We start from the raw sequence: 22,561 nt of genomic DNA on the forward strand, positions 1-22,561 counted from the left end.
TATTTATCTGATTTTTAAGTCTTACCAAATACCTTTTCCTTTTAAATTTTTATTGGAAATTGAATGAGCAATTACATGAAATTCAACTAATAATTCAAAGACCAAAATGTAACAGTTCGCGATGCATAGGAGGGCAAAATAGTAGCGAGTCATAGTAGAGGGAATCAAAATATAATTGTAATTATGCACTTCATCAGGTTTAATCCATCTAAATTGGTAATTATTTGATCATAGCTGCACAAGGATTGTATATTTTCAAATAAAAATAACAACATTTGATCTAAAATTTAGGCCAAAAATCTGGGCCGACTGAGGTGAAAACCCCTTTCACATGCTTGCTCAGATTGTACATTTAAATGTACATGCAAGGCAAGGGCAGGAAGAGGTTTTTACGCCACTCGGCTTAGGCCGAAAATCACAAGGGCATAAGGCAAAGGGCAATAGTTCAAAAAGGGCAAGCCAGTGCTACGCACCGGAATAAGGAACAATAAACATGGGGGAAAACAGCATCCACGCCAAATTTGGTATTGCAGATCAAACTACAGGATGTCCCATTGTTGGGCAAGCAGACGGTAGACGGTAGAAGGTAGAAGGTAGAGTAGTCCTTGTATTTGTTGGGCATAAATGTAGAAGTGAAATGAAAATACACAACATACTTCACAAACCATTCTTGCTCTGCAAAGTTGCCACCACCATCTACTAATAATACATTATAGGATACATTGCCTGCGGTTTTGATTGAGATTTGGGGAAAGAAAAATGGAGAAAGAAATTTGGGAGAGAAGAAGAAAAAGAGGAAGACAAGCAACAAGAACAGAACAGGAGCTTGATTATCATTTGTCACGGAATGTGATGCACCTAAAGAATCAGATAAACGAATTTCACAATCCCCTCATTCTCCTTGTATCGCAGCGGCGGCCAATCTTTGCCATGTCAGCTCCCGCCTCTCTTCGACTTCTTTTGCCCTGGACTCTTTCTCTGAATACTCCCTTTGACACTCCTCAAACAATTCAACATCCATTTCCATGAACATCTTCTTAACATTGACAGTTAGCCCGTGTACTGCCTGGTTCCAGTGAGACTGAATGTTCTTCTCCAATGCCTCAAAAATGATTGGGAAGATCACACTCCGGTTTTGTGCAATCAAGCTCACAATATGTTCATTATTCCATATAAAGAGAGATCGTTCAGCGACCTGCAACACAAGTTGCTATGAGAAAAACCTTTGTAATAATTCACTTGCCTCCCTATTTGGAACTAGGAATTTTCAATAGAAAGGAACAAAACATAGTGTAGATGAGAACATTTGTTTTCTCTTTCCTCCCACAAAACCCATTCTAACATAGTGCAAGAGAATTAGAAATCTGAGAAAGGATTCTGCTCGAGGAAAATTAAAATAATTTCATAATTCTGTCAACAGAATCCAATAACACACTAATTACAAATCTTTTGACACCACAACTTAACATGGAGTAACAAAGTATCACGGAATTTTTACTATTGATTCCAAATATGAAAATTCCAAACATCTTTCTCCTTGAAATATTAAATAACATTTATATCTCAAAATATCACCATAAAAAAGATCAGATGTTGAGTAAGAAAATTAATAAATCAAGACCATACTTCTGCCTGAGTATTCAAATCCAAACAATGTGCTAGTGCCAGCAATTCTGATTAATAAAGATTAATCAGAAATTTGACCTATATGAAACTATCTTAATGCATCTATTGATGAACTTCATTAGAAACATCAAGATCCTTAAATTGAGGTGCTTAAATTAAGTTTTGGATTTTGCTGCCAGGGTCTCATCAAGATCCACAAATTGAGATGTGCTTGGAAAGGGTGCATGGAATCCTAAACTTGTCAATCAAGTGTCAGATCTGAGATCTGGCAAGTGGTCTCTTCCGTAATTGGGGAAGAGATGGATTTGGCAGGAGAGAAGAGACTCAAGAGTTAGACAGAGAGAGACGAGAATAGAAGAATAGGAGGGAAAATTTCAGTGGAATAATCCTGACATGATCCCCATCCTCTAGTGATCTTATTTATGGGAGAGTCACATTTCTAGAGAATTCTCCCTAACAAACTCTCAGCAGTTAGGACCGAGCGGCCATGGGCGCTTGGAGTCCTAATTACCCTTGTATCTCTACTAATTACAATCATAACCAGCCCCTAATTACAGTAGTGCCCTCAGGCTGTGACAACTCCCCTCCCCTTGAATTATTTCTTGTCCCCCAAGGAATCAAAGAAGTCTGGCCACCCTAGGATATTGCTGGAGGAGATCCGATAGATACTCCCAGGTGGTGGTGTTGGGATGCAAGTGTGTCCACTGCACCAAAACTTGTGTGAGCGGCATGGAATCCTTGTAGACCACCCTTTTGTCCTGTACTGCTTGAGGTTCCACCTCCACAACCTTATCTTCAACCAGCTCAGGTACCACTCTGCTAACAGCCTTAGTTGGTCCAACTGCTTTCTTCAAAAGAGACATGGAACACTGGGTGCAGCCCTACTTCTTCAGGGAGTTGTAAACGATAGGTTACTGGTCCCACCTTGGAAAGTTAAGTGGGTAAAATTAATGAATAGTCACTGAACTTAAAGTTGTAATTATTTGCTCATTCAACTTTAAATTGTAACCATTTACTCACTTAACTTTACTTATCGTTAACCATCCATCACTCGTTATAACTCTGTTAAATATTATAAATGGAAAATACTAACGAAATCTAACGTGGCTAACGGAATCTAACGTGGCAAAAGTAAATTTAACAAACACTCACTGAACTTTAAAAATATAACTAATTACTCACTGAATTTTGCTCAGTGTTAACCACCTATCACCTCGTTACATCACCGTTTGATCTTGAAAAACACCCGTTACATCACCGTTTAATCTTGAAACATATTAAAAAAAATTTATATGCTTTTAAGATCACTTACTTTTCAAATCAAAAGTCAAAAATTAAATTAATAATTTAAATTAAAAAAATTACTGATACAAATCAAAAGTAAACAAAAAATCAATTTAAATTTTTTTATCTTCATTACAAACAACAAAATTCACAAAAAAAAAATATTCAATAATGAGATCAAGAGCCAAAAACTAATTACAAAAATCGTATTTGTAAGAAAATGATATCATATGCATTTTTTTATATAGAAGAAATACGATTTTTGTAATTAATTTTTGGCTCTTGGTCTTATTATTGAATATTTTTTTTTGTGAATTTCGTTATTCGTAATGGAGGTAAAAAAAATTAAATAGATTTTTTTTTTTTACTTTTGATTTGCTTCAATAATTTTTTAAATTTAAATTATTAGTTTAGTTTTTGACTTTTGGTTTGAAAAGTAAGTGATCTTAAATGCATATAAAAGTTTTTAATATGTTTCAAGATCAAACGGTGATGTAACCAGTGTTTTTCAAGATCAAATGGTGATATAACGGGGTAATAAATGGTTAACGTTGAGCAAAATTCAGTGAGTAATTAGTTACATTTTTAAAGTTCAATGAGTGTTTGTTAAATTTACTTTTGCCACGTCAGATTCCGTTAGTATTTTCCGTTTATAATATTTAACGGAATTATAAAGAGTGATGGATGATTAACGATAAGTAAAGTTGAGTGAGTAAATGGTTACAATTTAAAGTTGAGTGAGCAAATAATTACAACTTTAAAGTTCAGTGACTATTTATTAATTTTACCCCCCTCCCCTTGAATTATTTCTTGTCCCCCAAGGAATCAAAGAAGTCTGGCCACCCTAGGATATTGCTGGAGGAGATCCGATAGATACTCCCAGGTGGTGGTGTTGGGATGCAAGTGTGTCCACTGCACCAAAACTTGTGTGAGCGGCATGGAATCCTTGTAGACCACCCTTTTGTCCTGTACTGCTTGAGGTTCCACCTCCACAACCTTATCTTCAACCAGCTCAGGTACCACTCTGCTAACAGCCTTAGTTGGTCCAACTGCTTTCTTCAAAAGAGACATGGAACACTGGGTGCAGCCCTACTTCTTCAGGGAGTTGTAAACGATAGGTTACTGGTCCCACCTTGGAAAGTACTCAGAAGGGCCCATAGTACTTAGGACTGATCTTAGGACTGATCTTAGATTTAGGACCCTTACAAAAAAGGTATTGTTGGAACCTTTCACCTTCAAGTAGACTTTCTCTCCCACTTTCAAAGGTCCTATCTGAGCGGTGTTTATCAACCATTTGTTTCATTCTCTGTTGTGCTATGGTAAGCTCCCTCTTTATAACTTGCAGAGCCTCCTGCCTTGCCTGCAAGTATTGATCAGCTGAAGTTTCAACTAGAGTGTAGTGCATGACGACTGGGATTATAGGGGGTGGGTATCCAAAGAGTGCTTCAAAAGAGGTTCTCTTATGGGCAGTATGGAAGTTGGTGTTGTACCACCATTGTGCCAATGCCATCCACCTACTCCAACTCCTTGGTTTTGTAAAACTAAAGCACCTTAAATATGTTTCTAGACACTGATTCACACTGGGTGACAAGCTGATGACAACTGTAGCTTTATTCCCAGCCCTTGAAATAGAGTCTTCCAAAACTAACTTGTGAATATCTTGTCTCTATCAGAGACAACTGCCCTGGGTAGCCCATGTATCTTAAACACCGAGTCCATTAGTTTTCTAGCCACTTCCGTAGCAATAAACGGGTGTGCCAAGGTGATGAAGAAACTAAACTTTGTCATTCTGTCCACTACCACTAGGGTGGTATCGAACCCCTCAGATTTGGGCAGACCTTCCACAAAGTCCATGGAGATCTATTCCCAAGCTTGGGAGGGTATCTCCAAGGTTTGTAGGAGACCTGGATAGGGTACTTGCTCATGCTTGCACCTTTGGCAAGTGGTGCGCTGCAACACATACTTGGTCACGTCCCTTTTTAGCCCTGGCCAGTAAAAGAGTTGCCTTACCCAATGATAAGTCACATTCAACCCTGAATGCCCTCCAATAGGGGAGTCATGCAATGATTGGAGAATCCATTTCCTGAGCTGCTCTTCCTCCCCGATAACCACCCTCTGCCTTGGTATCTTAATAGTCCCCCCTTGAAAGTATTCCTTGACTCTTCTTGAGGGTGTACTGCTAGCCTAGTTAGTATCTCCTTGATCCATGTGGTCTGCTCATAACTGTTTGTGATGCCTTGTACCCAATTAGGAACAAAGGCTAATATAGCATGGCAGCTAGCTATGTTCTCCTTTCTTGATAACGCATCCGCCACCAAATTTTCCTTCACCTTTCTGGAGTGAATGATATAATCAAACCCCATCAATTTGGTGATCCCCTTCCGCTGCAATTGGTTATGTGCTCTCTGTTGGGAGAGAAATTTCAGACTCTCATGATCTATTCTAATGATAAATCTCCTTCCCTCCAAGTAATACCTCCATTTCTCTATGGACATCAAAACAACTAGCATCTCTTTATCATATATGCTCAAACCTAGGTGCCTAAGGGCTAAGGCTTGGCTTAAGTAAGCCACAGGTCTGTTGTCTTGAATTAGCACAGCCCCTATCCCCGTATCACAAGCATCTGTCTCCAAAATAAATTCCTTAGAAAAGTCAGGTAAGGCCAAGATCGGAGCTTGGGTCATGGTCTCCTTTAGTGTCTCAAAAGACTTCTCTACCTCAATTCCCCAATTAAAGTTATTCTTCTTCAATAGATTAGTGAGGGGCTTGCTCATCCCTCCATAACCCCTAATGAATCATCGGTAGTAACCTGTAAGGCCTAGGAACCCCCTCAATTCCTTAAGAGATTTGGGTCTAGGCCAATGCTACATGGTTGCAACCTTTTGAGGATCCGTGCTCACCCTTTGTCCGAATATGATGTGGCCCAAATATTCCACTCTAGACTTTGCAAAGGTGCACTTGGACCTTTTCACGTAGAGTTGATGGTTTTTTGAGGATTTCAAATGCCTTTCTAAAGTGGGTCAAGTGCTGGTCTAGGTTAGGGTTGTAGATTAAAATGTCATCAAAGAATACCAGTACAAATTTTCTAAGGTAGGGAGCAAAGATATGGTTCATTAGGACTTGGAAGGTTGCAGGTGCATTAGTGAGTCCAAATAGCATTACCAAGAACTCATAGTGTCCTTGGTAAGTCCGAAAGGCTTTTTCAGGACAGTCATCAGAGTTCATCCTAATCTAATGATGCCCTGAGGTAAGGTCTAATTTAAAAAAGATTGAGGCCCCTATAAGTTCATTAAGGATGTCCTCAATAATAGGTATTGGGAACTTGTTTTTGACAGTTAGGGAATTCAATTGTCTATAGTCTACACAAAATCTCCACAATCCATCATTCTTTTTCACTAGGAGGACTGGGGAAGCAAACAGACTTTGGCTCGGTTGGATAAGGGATTTGTCCAACATGTCCTTAATCAATTTTTCAATTTCATCTTTTTGGATAGGGGAGTATCAGTAGGCTCTTAGGTTAGCCAGTTCATTGTTAGGTTTGAGGTGAATAGAATGATCAAAGAACCAGTGTGGGGGAAGAAGGGTTGAGGGAGTGGCAAAGATATCCTCAAATTCCATTAACAATGGGTGAATTGGTTCATAAGAGTGTACGTGAGTGGCAGTTGGCACTAGGGCCTTGGGCATAGGCTGTCCTCTCCTCCCCTGCTTGACTCTAAATGGTTCTCCCTTGAGTCCACTTCCGGCTCTAGAGCATATATGAAATGTAGCTACCTTATAGATGTTCCCCCTTGCTCCAAGAGCCTCTATAATCTCTTTCTCGATACTGCATTGCATTCCCTCGTCTCTTGACACCCCACCAAAGTAACCTTCTGACCATCCCTATCAAAAGTGACTTCCAAAGTGTTTTAAGTCAAACACTAAGGGACTCACTGTCCGTATCCAATCGACCCTAGTACGATGTGGCATCCCCCTAACCTAAGAATCCTCAAGTCAGCTAACAATTCTTGTTCACTCATCACCCACCTGAATCCTGTACACTTGTATTAGCTCGCCATCCAGCTCCCATTAGCTATCAAAACAGATAAGGAGGGAGTCTCTTGCAATTGACATTGTAAGATAGTGGCTATTTCCTCATCTAGGAAACTATGAGTACTACCACTGTCAATGAGCACCATAAGCTTCATTTTCCCCACTACTCCTCTCACCTTCAATACCCTGCCCGAGGCATGTCCTTGCAAGGCATGCATAGATATTTCCCCTCCTTCTCCATCATTCTGCTCTCCCTGTTCTTCCTCCCCTTCATTTTCCACTTTTTCTTCTCCTTAGCCTTCCATTGTAAGTAGCATCCTCTTACACTGATGCCCCGGCCCAAATTTCTCCCCACAATAGAAGCAAAGCCCTAACTATCGCTTTTAATCCATAGTTAAGGCTTTGCTCAGGGGTGGGGTTGATTGGAGCCTTACTGTCAGTCCATTCTTCTGCCATGGTTGATTACCCCCCTTATGCCCCCATGTCCCCCATAAGAACTCTCTTCCTGAATTCCCTTAGAGGATAGCCAATGTCTCTTTGCAAAAGCCTCAAAGGCCATCTGATGAAAGTGGGCTTGCTCTGTTGCTTGCCCCACTGATGTGGGGCAGAGCATCTTCACAATGGGGCGGATCCAATCATCCAACCCACTGATGAAGTGTCATGACCCAATGAGCATTAAAGGGGTAATATAGTAATAGACCTATTAGGAAATATTTTAACAATTAGTTAGAAGCATGAGGGTGGTTATGCAATCTGACTATATAAGGGCTTATTGTAACCAAATGGAGATATGTTTGAATTGATATTGAATTTATCATTTCTCTCTCTAAGATTTCTCTCCAATCTCCCTCTCATTTCTTCTCTAATTCCTCACCCTCTTTCTGTTGATTTCCGCCTTCCTTCAATTCTAATTCTCCCCTAATTCCTATCACAATCCCAGCTAACCCTAGGAATGTGACAAATTGGAATAAGAGCAACTGGTTCTCGAAAGCTCTTGGCCTACTGTTTGCGCATCGTTTTTGGCAAATTCAAGTAGCAGTGTGGGAAGCAAGTCAGGTTGCTAAAGGCAAGGACGAGACTCACTTCAAAGGCGACATGAAGGACTGGAAATTGAGATCAGCGGTTCTCTTTGTTAACCAAGGCCAATTCTGAGTGATCGAGATCAAGTGATCGGCTCGAAATTGAGGTTTATCGAACTACAGTAGGTGACAAATTAGAGGCGAAGCTGAATCATATCTGACCGAGCAATTTTTAGAATCGGCAGATTCGTAGGCGAGCGAGGCCCAAAGTTAGGCCAGGGAGTTGGTCGAACAGCGATTTAGACGGAACTTAAGGCATCAAAGAGAAGCAAATCAGAGCGATCGAAGCCTACTGCGACCGTAACTGGATTCTGAGGACTTGTCGATTAAGGCGAACTCAAGGAGTGCGGTGGTCCTCCAACCCATGGTCGGTGATTGGGCGAGAAGAAAGAATCAGCGGGAGGCGATCGTTGAATCACTCAAGAGTCCAGGGAGTAGTGAAGGCGTGAAGTAAACCTAGGTCCGGCAATCTGGAAGTTATAGCGATCGCGAGCAAGTCCAAAGGGTGTTATCCAATGCATTTGTCGATTCTAATGGATAATTCAGTGTAGATCAAAGACACTAAATTCAAGTGAATTTCGACACTCATTGGACGGTGATTGGATGAGCGATTCTCCTGGGCTGATGTGAGGTGGTTGTCGGCTAATACTTTGGGCTTGGAAATTTGAAGGCGACTTAGCCAATTGATTCCGATGCACGGAGCTTGACTCTCGAAAATTGAAGGCGATTACGTAAATCGGGAGCGGCAGGCGATCTAGATCAGTTCCTTAACTCCAGCGATCTCGGTTGTGAAGGTGACCATTGTAGCGATCGATTCTCACTTCTGATGGAGATCTAGGGGACTCTAGTAGGCCAACCAAGTCGCGATAACTGTGCGACCTCTTTCGATCCTAAAATAGGCTTGACCTTGAAGTAGAACAGTGGCTGCAATCTACCACATATTGGATCAATTTTAGAGGTGAATGGGTGAGGAAGTTATAGAAGGGAAGAGTGGGGATTTAGGATGGACAATGCTTCGAGTTCTTGGCCTGTGGCTTGTTTGACTCATGAGATTTCTACCATGACGAGCAAAGCATGCATGAGACCATGGGATCCTCAATTGTAGCAAAAGAATGCTTCATTTTCAGTTGGAACGAAGCCTCAATGGCAGCCAAAAAATGTTGCATTTTTAGTTGGCAACAACAGGGATAAGGAGCAGCGCAGCCAGAAGAATCAAATATGGGAAAAGAAGTTTGAGAATGAGTCTAACCGAAGGGACAAAGGAACAAGCAGTGGGATTCATGAAGAGTGCAAGGAATTTGGCTGTATGTTCTGTGAGAAACTGCAGGAGTTTGCGATGATATTGATTAAGAAATATCATTACAACTTCTCCGCTGAATACTTCAATGATTATCGCAGGAGTTTTAACAAGAATGAATTCCTTAAAATGGAGTAGCCGAAGGAGAAATTGAGGAGGCGGGAAGCAGATTCATTGCCTACCTCCAATACGGAGTGGAAGAAGTATACCGGCCTTGGTGGAATGAACAAGAAAGATGATGATAATGACAATGCTGGCAGCAATAGCAGCATTTGTGGGGGTTCAGTACAGGGTGTGCGGGCAAAAGGAGAATTAAAGGAACACACTGGTTCCTTTGAAAAAGAAGTTTCTGATGAGGATGTTCCAAGTGATACTCATGGAAGGCCAAAACTAGAGCTAAATGATGTAGCTAGCTAGATGATAGAAATAATAGGAGGCAGCCAGGAGTTTTTGGAGTTGGAAAAAAATTATCTGACTAAGATTGACAAGATAGAAGAAGAATTAATACATCAAAGAGCAATTACCAAAAGGTTGCAAGAGGAAAACTGGGAAGTAATTGATGAAGTGACAGAGGAAGTCAAGACCGACACATTAGCCCTGATGGTTAGTACATGGGTTGTAGGACTGGGGGTATCCTGGATCAAAATTTGGCTATAAATCATGTGGGGGTGAGGATCTTGATGGAGGCCCTATTTCAGCCATTGGAGAATTTGTGGAACGTTCTCATCCCTCCCAATGCAATCAACATGTCCGGACAGGAGGGGCAATTGCAGGGATGGACACGATAACAACATTGGAGGAGAAAATTGTGGAAGATAAATATGGGGTGTATGGCTATGATCGGGAAACAGCTCTGGGGAAAGAGTAACCTGTTGTTGTAATTGTTCAAATTCCAGTTGGTGAGCTGTAATATCAGGGCTAGTTTTGGTTGGCAAGGAAGATTGAGTCCCTTACTATCACTGAAAATGGCATGATTAAGTATGTATCCCCGGCAGAAACATATTCTAACGTTGTGAAGGTGTGTGGATTGGGTAAGGAATTTCAGGGATAGCTGATAATTGGTGGGAAGCTGAGAGAGATAGTTAAAGAAGTCAAAAGCTGCTCTAGTGGTTCTTGCTCCAGCGGAAAAATTCAAGTTTCTATCTACTGTATTAACAGAGGAACCGACTGCTGGAATTGGGGTCATGGCAGCACCTAGTTCTGAAGCTTACAGGCAACCCTCGTCTAAGTATCCAAGGCAAGTCAGCAATTTGCCATTGCTGCAATTCTAGGATGTTGCTGGTAATTTTGCAATAGAACATGCCAGTGGGCTAGGTGGAAATGCAATAACTGCAGCTAGGGATACTTGCTTAACTTACTTGTATGGGACAGGGATGAACTAGCAAAGGAAGTCACGGATACAATTAATTCTTCCTTTAGACTCCAAGTTCCAACTACTAACCATATCAGGCCAGGTGTGGCTGATCATGTTTTTCAATGGAAGATTGAAATTGATTGGATAGCTATAGGAAGAGGTGGTTGTATTGGGCTTGCATTCAATAAAGTTTCTCCTATGGAAGTGGGGCAACTTAGGCCTGCAGTTGATCTTGGACACTTAAGAACGAGGAAGAAGAAGAAGCTTAGAAGGAGAAAGAAAGAAAAAATAGATAGAAAAGGCAGGAATTAGATGAAGCAATGGCTACTTGCTACAAGTTTTTAAGGACAAGAACTCTCTCAAGGAGGGGGAAGTTGTCATGACCCAAGGAGCATTAAAGAGGTAATATAGTAATACGCCTATTAGGAAATATTTTAGCAATTAGTTAGAAGCATGAGGGTGGTTATGCAATCTGATATGTCTATATAAAGGGCTATTGTAACCAGATGGAGATATGTTTGAATTGATATTGAATTTCTCATTTTTCTCTCTAAGATTTCTCTCCAATCTCCCTCTTGTTTCTTCTCTAATTCCTCTCCCTCTTTTTGCTAATTTCCCCTTCCTTCAATTCTGATTCTCCCCTAATTCTTATCACAATCCCAGTTAACCCTAGGAATGTGACATGAAGCTGGATACAAAATAAGCTTCATCTAGGGAAGGATCTAAGTTCTTCAAATCTTACTTGATACTCCTCCACAATTCCCTTTTGTTTCAACTTGTTGAACTCCTCTATGACATATGTTTTAGTCTTGCCCCCAAACTAGTTGCAAAGGCCATTCACAAACTCCGACCAACTCCATTCCACCCTTCCTCGGCTCCAATTCTGGAAACCAGGCATCTGCTACATTATCTAACTAGGTCGCAACCATGTTCACCTTCTCTCTTTTGGCTACCCTGTATTGGTAGAATATCCGCTCGCACTGCCTAATCCACCATTGGGGTATGTTCCTTTCAAATGTGGGAATGTCCATCTGTGGCCCTAGAAGATTGGGGTGGTTCCCCCAACTCCTCGGGTCAGATTATCTTCCTCTGCCTCCACCCTATCCCTTACTTCCATCTGATCATTAGGTCTCTGCCTAGATCTCAACATCGTTAGAATTAGCGACAATGAAGCCTTGGGAGGGAAGTCTATTGTAGGCTGACATTGGGCTACCTAGCAAACATGCTCAAGGCAGCACTCAATTACTAGCTTAACTGCTAGCTTAATCTTAGCAAATTCCTCCCTGATCCCACTAATGGCTCGATCCAAATTGGTCGCATTTTTCGATTGGCTTCGACTGATCTTCTCTTGAGTGTTTTTGATCCCCAACTCCAACGTTTCCAAACAATCTTCCACTTGTTCTTGATTCTATCGCATTCCCAATTCAATGGCATCCACTTTGAAGTCCATTTGCTTTGCTCGTGTACCTTCCGCCATAATCACTACTCTAGCCAAGTCGCCAACTTTGATACCAAATGTCAGATTTGAGATTTGGCAGGAGGTCTCTTCCATAATTGGGGAAGAGATGGATTTGGCGAGAGAGAAGAGACTCGAGAGTTAGAGAGAAAGAGAGGGAGAGAGAGACGAGAATAGAAGAATAGGGGGGAAAATATCATTGGAATAATCCTCACATGATCCCCATTCTCTAGTGATCATCTTATTTATAGGAGAGTTACATTTCTAGAGAATTCTCCCTAACAAACTCTTGGCAGTTAGGACCAAGTGGCCATGTGCCCTTGGAGTCCTAATTACCCTTGTATCTCTACTAATTACAATCATAACTAGCCCCTAATTACAATAGTGCCCTCGGGCTGTGACATCAAGCAGTTGCTAGTTGACAAAGTAGGCATATAGGTAACTTAGTGCACCATGTTATATGGTGGCAACTCTGAAAACATTCTTATAATTACCCGAAAACAAAATCATTGATGAGCGAAAGCTAACAAACATAAAAATCATCTTATTCCGAGAGCAATTTTTTGCAAAAAGTTTCTCTCTCCCTCTTATCACATGGTGTCCCCTGCTCAAATGCTTTCATTGAGCAAACTGCTGATATTGAGTATCGGCACATCTGTTTCCTTTGTCCCAAGTGACATGTCTCAATATCAACAGTTTGACTCTGTATCTGTCTCCACATGCATCCTTGTAAAGGACATGTTCATGCCACTGTATGTAGCGTGAAGCGCCATTTTCATAATCTCTTCCTCTTGAGCATCATGCTTCAATCAAGAGACCTATTTATGGAATATTACCATGAGGACTTGACTGACAGAACTATCTACTAAATTATCTGCAACAGACTCACACAAAATGTCCTCCATCTATATAACAGGACTTCCTCACCAGCATACAATACCACACACTTCCTGTTGGGAAACTCACAATACCTTCTCAGTTTGACCAAAGGAATTCTCTTCCTGAGTACCCCACAAGCAATAAAAGCCACTCGCACCTCATCGGCTTGACTCAAAAAAATTCTCTACTCAAGAGATCTACTCACTACGAACTCCAAGTACCCCATCTGCCATGCAAAGTGGACACCATCTATGTCACCAACATTATCTCCATCATACAAATCTCCTCCACAACAGCTCCAGTAAATTGAACTACGGCTCTGTTTTGGCATTATCTTTTTAAGGGAAAAAATAAGGTTTTAAAAAACATTAAAAAAAATTTAGGCAAAAATCAATACAAGGGAGTGTTTGGTAATGGCTTAAAAAAAGTTGGATTTTTATTATCCATTTTCAAAGTAACATAATTTAGAAAAATGATAGCAATACTTTTAGCATAAGGCAAAATTATACCCTATGAAAATGTGAAAGTTATCTCTTTCCATAATACAAAAATAGATAGAAAAGTAATATTTTTTGTACTTTTTTCTGTATGAGCTTTTTTGTTCTTTTTTTTTTCCCCTCCAAAAACCTTGTTGTTTTAAGAAAATTAAGAAAATTGCTTCCAAATGTCTTTAGCTTTTCTTTTTAAGGAAAATGGCAACTGAAAAACCTATTACCAAATAACTCTACAAGAGAAGCCTAACCATCTACCATCATATAGGCATTTGGCGAACTAGTGAACTATAAGCTATCTTTTAAGAGTCTTGTCAACATGCAGTGGCCCTTCCCTCAAGGCTAAAAAAGAGTCTCACAACTACCACAAGAACATTTCTTATGGACTTCCATCTATAGTATACATATATTTTTTATTTCCAGAAGGTTTAGCTTGACTTGTCATCAAAGAATCTGTTTTCTTGTCAATATGAAAGCATATTTGTGTAGATCAGAGAGGTGATCCTGTTAACAATGGCTGAAGGTTTGTCATAGTTGTCACACACCAACAAACAAGCCGTGTGGGGCCTACCTCTAGTGACCTCTTTTCACCAGTAGTGTCGCTTAAGGCAGGTGAAACACATCCAGCAACTATTCTTTCATTTTTGCTTTTCGTTTGTGTTTTATTGAATTCTTTTTGTTGGTAGTTCGTGTTCATTTGTTCTATTCACTGTTTGGTGACCAGTTTCAATCATTCTCTTTGTTTTTCTCATTAAGTTTTCTTTCCAGTGACTTGCCAATTTCTTTCAATGTTTCATTATCTTACAAGTAATTTTTGAGTTTGCAAATTGTATGCCATTTTACTTGCTTGTCATTTTAGGAATTTGTCTCTTGTGTTGAAACTTGAATTTGAAAGCTGCTTTATGTTGATGTTTATACTCCTAGTACTTTCTTGAAATAATATTAGTTGTTATTAAGTTATTATAGTGGGTTGAAATAATATTAATTGTTATTATACTAATATAGTATTGGTTATTTGTTATTAAGTTACAATGGGACTGCATCAAGGTTCTGCACTAAGTTTATACTTATTTGCTTTAGTAATGAATGAACTCACTAAACACATTTAAACAGAGGTATCATGATGTATGCTATTTGCAGATGACATAGTGTTGGTGGATGAAACAAAAGAGGGAGTGAACACTAAGCTTGAGTTGTGGAGAAACAATTTAGAATCTAAGAGATTTAAATTAAGTAGAAGGAAAACAGAATATATGGAATGTAAATTTAGTAAGAATGCAAGAGTAGAGGATGTTATAATAAAATTGGAAGACCAAATCGTACAAAGAAAAGACCATTTTCGATATTTGAAATCAGTGATTCAAAAAGATGGAGAAATTCACGAGGATATCACGCATAGAATCAAGGCGGGTTGGCTAAAATGGAGAAATGCATCAGGGGTGTTATGTGATGGTAAAATCCAATTAAAACTGAAAGGAAAATTCTATAGGACAGCTATAAGACCAATTTTGTTATATGGTTCAGAATGTTGGGCAGTCAAATACTAGAATGAGCAGAAGACGAGCGTAACGAAGATGAGGATGCTAAGATGGATGTATGGCTATTCAAGAAAAAAAAAAATTAGAAATGAAGTTATTCATAATAAGGTAGGAGTAGTGCCAATCGAGGAGAAGATGAGAGAGATTAGACTAAAGATGGTTTGGTCATGTGAGAAGAAGACCAAGAGATGATCCTGTGAGAAGAGTTGATGAAATGGAACAATTAGTTAAAAAAAGAGGTAGAGGAAGACCCAAGAAGATTTTGAGAGAGACATTAAAGTTTGATATGAAATGTATGAGCCTAAATAAAGATATAACAAAAGACAGAAATACATGGAAGTCTAGAATTCATGTAGCCGACCCCACATAGTGGGATAAAGGCTGGATATGTTGTTGTTGCATTTATCTTTTTATAGGTATATATTGAAAATAATAATGCATAAGTATTTTTATACAGATTTTGAATAAGCATGTGCCTTGTGCCTGTGACAACTATGATCCAGCCTGTATTCATATTCAAATGTTCAATAAGCTTTGACCAAATGGTGTTACTACTATGGCTGTTTAACGTTTCATGATTCATGAGGTCACATTCACTAACATAGCATCATGACAAATTATCCATGTTAACTTGAATAATCTTTAGAACTCTCTGTTGGTAGAACATTCAAGCCACCATTATCTGTCAAAAAAATCAGACTATCTTGTCTTTTCCTTCCTGTCTCTGGCAGCCCGACCCCATAGCTTTCCAGAAGGCATCAAAGACTATTTACTTGTGGTCTTCCCACATTATTCTACACCTGAAGCAATATCATTAAGCATTCAAGTGCCAGCACACACATTGTGCATCATTCAAGGCTTCCATCAACTATAAACCAATAAAAACTGCACCACCCCAGGCTTCAACTAGCCCACCCACACAAGAACCCTCAACTAAAAACCAATAAAAACTGTCTAATCTACACACAAGCACAACCTATCTGGTAGCAAGTAGAAACAAAATTTTCTAAAAGGAGAAATTGTTAACTTGAATCTAATGGAAAAAAATCCAAGTAAAAAGTTTCTTACGCCAATCAAGCTCAGATGTGAAATTTAAGTAGTAAATTTTTAGCCCATCTCCAAAAGAAATAAAAACTTACCAAAGGAAAAATACACACACATATATATATGTATATGTATATGTATATGTATTAATATTGTTATAAGGGAAAAAAATTCAAAATATAAAATACTTCTATCTCTAATGGCTTAAATTTTTGGAGTTAATGATTAATAATTTAATATAAAATCATATTAGTAAAACATCCTGAGGTCAAATCTTCACATCACCTAACACTTATATAGTTGCATGTGAATGGCCCACAATTCTATAATTTAATCCCAAACACTCAACTAAAATGACAGAATAAAATGAATATGCCAAAAGTCAAAGAAATAAGAAACAATGTCTCAAGCAACAAAGACAAACCCTCCCAACAAAACCAAAATACCCCAAAACCTATAGTTTTATGCTTCCAAAGAGAACATATCTTCTTTAACACAGCAATTGCTACTGCATCACCAAAACCTATGCTTCTATAGCAAATGATTAATCCTAAGTCATTATTCTGATTTGATGGACTTTAACCCAGCAATATATTAGTATTATGCATCAATAATTTAAGCCAAGTGCTTTAACTACCTTTAATTCCACTTCCCAAGATATGGGCATAAGAAATGTTACCTACAACAAGAGAACTTTTGTAGTGTTTTTGTCAGCTATTATTTCCAGCTAAAGCATAAAACTAGATCAAATAATACCCAATTACCAACTAACAAAACCTGTGATCACTACACTCTTATGACCAGTCAAGCAAAAAAAAAAAAAAAAGTGCAATGGAAACAAAATTGATATATTTTGTGCATATTACTAAAGAAAATTAGTCAATAACTACCATTTGTCACAACCAGCCAAAAAGGAATAAGAAAGTAATGGGAATGCATAACAGCTGCAGCCCAATAAGGATCTCAGACGGCAACAATTTCACATTCAGTAATTTTAAAATTGTCAAATATATAAAGACGATAATCTATTTTCTGACCCTAAGATTCAGGTACCAAATCGTTTTATTGACTCCACAGGCTGTAACTAATGAAGCAACAGTTTAAATAAAAAGGATCCAGGTGCAAGGAAATCATATCAATTCAACAGTTTAAAAGTTTCTTCAAACCTGAAAATGAGAGCTGTTGAGGCAACGAGCTATCTGTCTGAAAAGAGGAACCATGCAGCGCTGAAATTCTGCAGCTTGTGTTACCTCCAGCACCTCTTCTAGCTCCCCGAGGAAGAGACCTTCCTTCTGGCAATTGGTTACCGGCCAGTATTTCAACAAACCCCTTATAACAGTGTCAGCCAACTTATGGTCTTTTTCGACAAACTGAATAATGCAGTATGAGAGTTGATGATGATACAATGCTAATGGCTTAGGCTTGTGGAGTGGTATAAGAGCCCGAACAAGAAACAACTTATGCTCTTCTTTCATTGGCAGAGCAAACCCATTAATTATGCTCCCAAGAATCTCCAGAAGCTCACTGATACCACTATGCCTCTCTGTCTCATATATAAAGCGGTAAAATATATTATTGATTGCTTTCCTGATAAATGGGCGATGCACCATGAACTTCCCATATATCCTGTGGAGAATTGTCTTGGAATATTCTCGCTCCCTAGGGTCCTCCGAGTCAAACAAGTCAAGTAGTTTTAAAACAAAAGAATGATCAACGTACCGCTTGGCAAGCTTAGCATCAGTGTCGAATGACAAAACATATCGCAAAAGCAGCTCATACACAAGCTGTAAATGGGGCCATGCTGGATCGAGGTAGGGATCATCCTCTTCTGGCTCCGTGTTCTCTGAACCTGTATTTTCATGGGAAGCTGGTGGTAAACTGCGGAATATATTCACTGAAATCATCCGAATCATCTCTTCCTGGTTACTCTCTGAAATTTTGCCAGAACCCGACTGCACAAAATCAACAAGCTCCGCAAGGTTCTGCCTCTTAATGTCCTTCTCTCTGACCATGTTCAGGGTGTCGGAGAAATCAAACTGGAAGCAACAAATCTGCAATTTTCTAAGAAACAAGTTCTGTCGTTCAGAGACGGGAACGTCCCTGAACATAGGGAGGGTCTCTATTGCCCCCGACGGCAGGGAAGCAGCCCGTATCGCAGCTCCGACGGAATTAAGCGCCGCCGGGCCGCCCCTAGAGGTATGGTTTACGACCACATTCGAGGTCGAAACCGACCCGGCGTTCCGACTCCCCGGCGGGGCATACCCGATATCGGCGCCGTCCGATTTAGAAGACTTCCGTTGCCCGCGCTTTATAATTTTGTTGAACATATCAATCCAGTAAACCCTAACCCTAGAACTTGTACAAGGCACCAATCAAATCATCAAAGTAGGGCACAGATTTCCAAGTCCCCGAGAGCAATCACCAAAAAAAACCAGGAGACTCAATTTTGGGCAATGTCTGGGGTCGTCGGGACTGAATTGACCTCGCTACAGCTACAGAGTAAAGCACAATAATAAACACCTACTTCCGGACGCGGAGAGGACTTATACCGTTGGGGTTTTGAATTTGGCAGACACTTGAGCTTTGCGGGGCCGGAGCACCCCACCCCCGGCGGCCTATCGCCGAATTGAAGAACGGCTGACCGGCGGCGAAGGGTTTCTCCGGCTATCACCCAAATGATACAAGGACATATGCTATATTTATTTTGAGAGCGAGAGAGAGAGAGAGAGAAGTAGGGATAACGGAGAGAAAGGCAATGAAGTCGAATCCTTGCAATTGCAAATGGTGAACTCAAAATATACGCTCCTTTAACCTTATACTGGATTTTCTCATTAATCTGAGATTTTTATTATGGGCAGTTCACCTCACCAGTTCAACTTGCATAATAATTATTATATCGTTATCCACTTAGCTTTCTTTTCTTTTTAAGACATTGATCTCAGCTTCGCCAGTGGCCACACAAAATCGAAAACTACATATCATATTACACACACCCATAAAGCCATGATTTTACAAATATCACCTCTCACACGTCCACCGTTAAAAACAAAATACTATGCCAACCATTCGAGTAGATAATTAGCCTTGAACAAAGTTTTAATGCAAAATCAAAGTCAAGCGACCAATGAAGGTGAAGTACGGGGAGGGAGTCAAAGTCACCCAACCAATGAAGGGAAATTTCATATCCGTCGACTCTCTCGTATGTATGATCGTATCAACAAGGGATGAGGAGGGAGAAAGGTGAGGTGGGAGCGGGAGTGGGACTCTTGCATTTAACGCTGTTTGGAAAAAATTGAACCCAAGCCCTGGTCCTAGATTGGACTTTTCTCCAAGCCCATCCATCCATCCATCACACTTATCATGCTTTGTGGGATCTTCAAACTTGGTTGGGGCCCAATTTGGGTTGAGGCAAACCCAATAGTTCATTTTTTTTTTTTTTTAAAAAATACTATGATAAATAAAAATAATTAATTAACTAAAATTTATATACTCGATCCATTTATATAAAAATTGGGCTTGCAGTCCCGCCTGGCCCATTCCTTTCTCGGCAATGACAGCTGCCCAACTGGGTCTGAAAAGGCCTTGAATATTGGACGTGGCCCAATGAGCTCAATAAACAAAACAAAAAGAGAGAAGTCGTCGGACTAATTTCAACTTCATCTTGTTTACATGTTTCTTTGAGATTGAAATTTCTAATATTTGGCATGTTTATTTGAGATTATACTTGTAGTGATTATTCTTATCTAACATGAGAAATGATTTTCGTATTCATCTTCTCCCTAAATTGAATTCTTTGAACTTAGTTATCTTTGAAAATTTCATAGATATATTTTATCTAAAACCCTAACCTTTTACAATCATTTAAAGTCTTATTTGATCTAAATCAAACCTTAAACTGACAAAATATTAACTTCTAATGTGGTTTTGATAACGTGACTTTTTCTCTAATATAATTTTTTTTTTCTTTTTCTCTCAACATCATGACTATTGATTGAGATATGATTTTAATGAAGATTTACCTACAATATTGCATTATAATTAAATTTAAAAGATTATAAAATAAATTATTTACGATTTCAAAATTTATAAATTATTATGCACATATAATAAATATACTCTATATGCATTAAAAAAATTAGGGATTGATAATAGTTACTTATCTTTACAAGTACGTGTCAAAACTAAGCTGAAATTAAAATAAAAAATTATTTTTATTTTTCATTTTATTGGAAAAAAGATATGATCAAGATGTACAAAAAAAAATATAACGAAATAATACGATAGATCATGTCTTATAAAATATAACGAAACATTACGATAGACCATGTCTTATCTAGTCTCGTCTATCAAAGATAGCTTGTAACCAAGCATTCGTCAAGGAACCACCTCGATACGATAGGATTAGGCCCTGCCAAAGTTTGAAAGAATTAATGGGTAAGGACAAGTCCCTTTCAGTAATGCTCTCTTAACCTAAAATTGGGCTTGGGTTTCCAGATTCGACTCAACAACCCCAAATGCAGGTGCAATAATTGGGGTTGTATGTCTTAAAACTAATTGGAAAGGGACTGCCAGAATGAAGGATCATCACAATTACGATTGCATCTGAAATGGCACCAAATTATGGGGACGAATTTGGAGCCGTTTTGTGCACTCAACAGAGTGAGAGAGTCCATTACTCATCAAAAAGAACAAATGGATAAATGCTCGGTAATATTGAATCACGAAGGGAATAATAATTAGATTGATTCCAAAGATGTTCTTAGGAAAGGAGAAAGTGAAAAGAACCCAAGCATATCACGTGGCTGCAATACGAGAATCTTGTGGTCTCTTCTTTGGACTTTAAAGTGGCGAAGAGGTAGGTGCGCCTAAGGCATCTCCAATGGTGGAAAATTCTGCTCGCTAATGCAAAAATTGAGGTGCCAAATCAAGATTTGCAGCTCCAACCGTCCTTGTCACTGCCAATTTCCCTCGTCAAAATTTGACAAACTTGAAAATTCTTGTCAGTGTTGTGATCGAAATCTCTCCGCCATCTCTCTTCTACCCCCAATGGCCATTAACACGGGAAGAGAAAGAACCATTGCAGGTGAAGACGAAGGCGACCTCGGTCAGAAAAGAGACGTTGAAGATATGACGATAGCATATATGGCAAAGATGGTCAAAAAAGACAGTTGCAAACGCGACGGATGAGTTGCAGACATCAAATTTGACGGCGGCAACAACTAGCAAAGGTAACTGGGACGACGAGCAACAGTGAACAGAACAATGTCGTCGTCTTCTTCTTCGATGAGGGGCATGTCGAGCAGAAAGTGAGTTTGTGAGATTTGAGAGAATTTTTTTATTGGATGATTGATATTATGTATTTGGTAATTGATTTGTATATTATTTAAAAATAATATATTTAATTATTGATTTGTTTTTTTTTTGTATATTTAAAAAAAAAAAACCATGTTAACAAAACACATCAAATTAAAATTTACCTTGTGGAAAAAAGACCAAATTACCTATAACTTAAAAAATATCCTAAATCCTAAATGCCTAAATCTCTAAATCACTAACCAAATAAACGTTATCTTCTCTTATTTTTAATCATAAAATATGATAAAATTAATCTCTATCATTTCTCTCTCTTGTTTATATCTTGTTTTGTGTCTCAAGATAGGGAGTTAAAGCAATAAATTTTAATAGCTGAAATATTCAATTTTGACATTTAACACATTAAGAATCAAATGTTATATTTTTAATTATTGAGAGAGCACAATAAATTAATAAACCTATTAAAATATTATCAATCAACCATTCACATAATATGTTACTCACGAGAACAAATACATTTATACACACGTTAATAGTCCAATAGTCCGTTATGATAAAAATTCAAAATAGTAATTTTAATAGTTTAAATATGAAATCTTCGCCTTTTTTAATTGATGAGAGGGCCATATGTATTAAAGTCATTTTTATTGTGGCCGTACGTACGAATTAAGAATTACATGGAATTTGATGAATTGATTTGATGGAGATGAAACGGCACTTGACAATTATTAAGAAAATTCTATTCACAACCCACATATTTGCTTTTCCTAATCCATTCTTGTTAAATTCTATAATAATTTTAAAATTTTTATTTTACCCCCCCCCCCAATTCACATTCTCCTCTGATCACTCCCGATTGTCAGCTTTCGCCTCACCTCCCTCTTTCTCTCTTACACCATATACACATATACACACACATGCGACTGCCATGATAGACCCAACCCATTGCTAGGTTGGTCATGGCGGCTGAACCACACACATACTCTTTCTCTATATGCGCAGGCCGCGAGGTGGGTCGGCCATGGCGGCCACTGTCGCCAAAATTCCTTCTCTCTCTCATTCTTTCATACACATATCTGATCTCTCTCTCTCCTCCAAATACACATATAGATATATATATACACACACAAACACACTTTTATATATATATACATATACACACGAAAAGCAT

At 38.9% G+C, this 22,561-nt stretch overlaps 1 protein-coding gene across 1 annotated transcript; it reads right to left on the reverse strand.

Annotated features, from left to right (window-relative positions):
- Nucleotides 1-582: 582 nt before the first annotated feature.
- On the reverse strand, nt 583-18,916 carry LOC127788754 (serine/threonine protein phosphatase 2A 57 kDa regulatory subunit B' beta isoform-like). Its single transcript, XM_052317355.1, has 2 exons — nt 17,244-18,916; nt 583-1,195 (listed from the first exon to the last, which is right to left on the reverse strand). Exons 1-2 carry the CDS (start codon nt 18,402-18,404, stop codon nt 893-895), a joined length of 1,464 nt encoding a protein of 487 aa, XP_052173315.1. The 5' UTR covers nt 18,405-18,916; the 3' UTR covers nt 583-892.
- Between the last annotated feature and the right edge of the window lie 3,645 nt (nt 18,917-22,561).

This window comes from Diospyros lotus, chromosome 13 (genome assembly GCF_014633365.1).
Source record: "Diospyros lotus cultivar Yz01 chromosome 13, ASM1463336v1, whole genome shotgun sequence".
NCBI lineage: Eukaryota > Viridiplantae > Streptophyta > Magnoliopsida > Ericales > Ebenaceae > Diospyros > Diospyros lotus.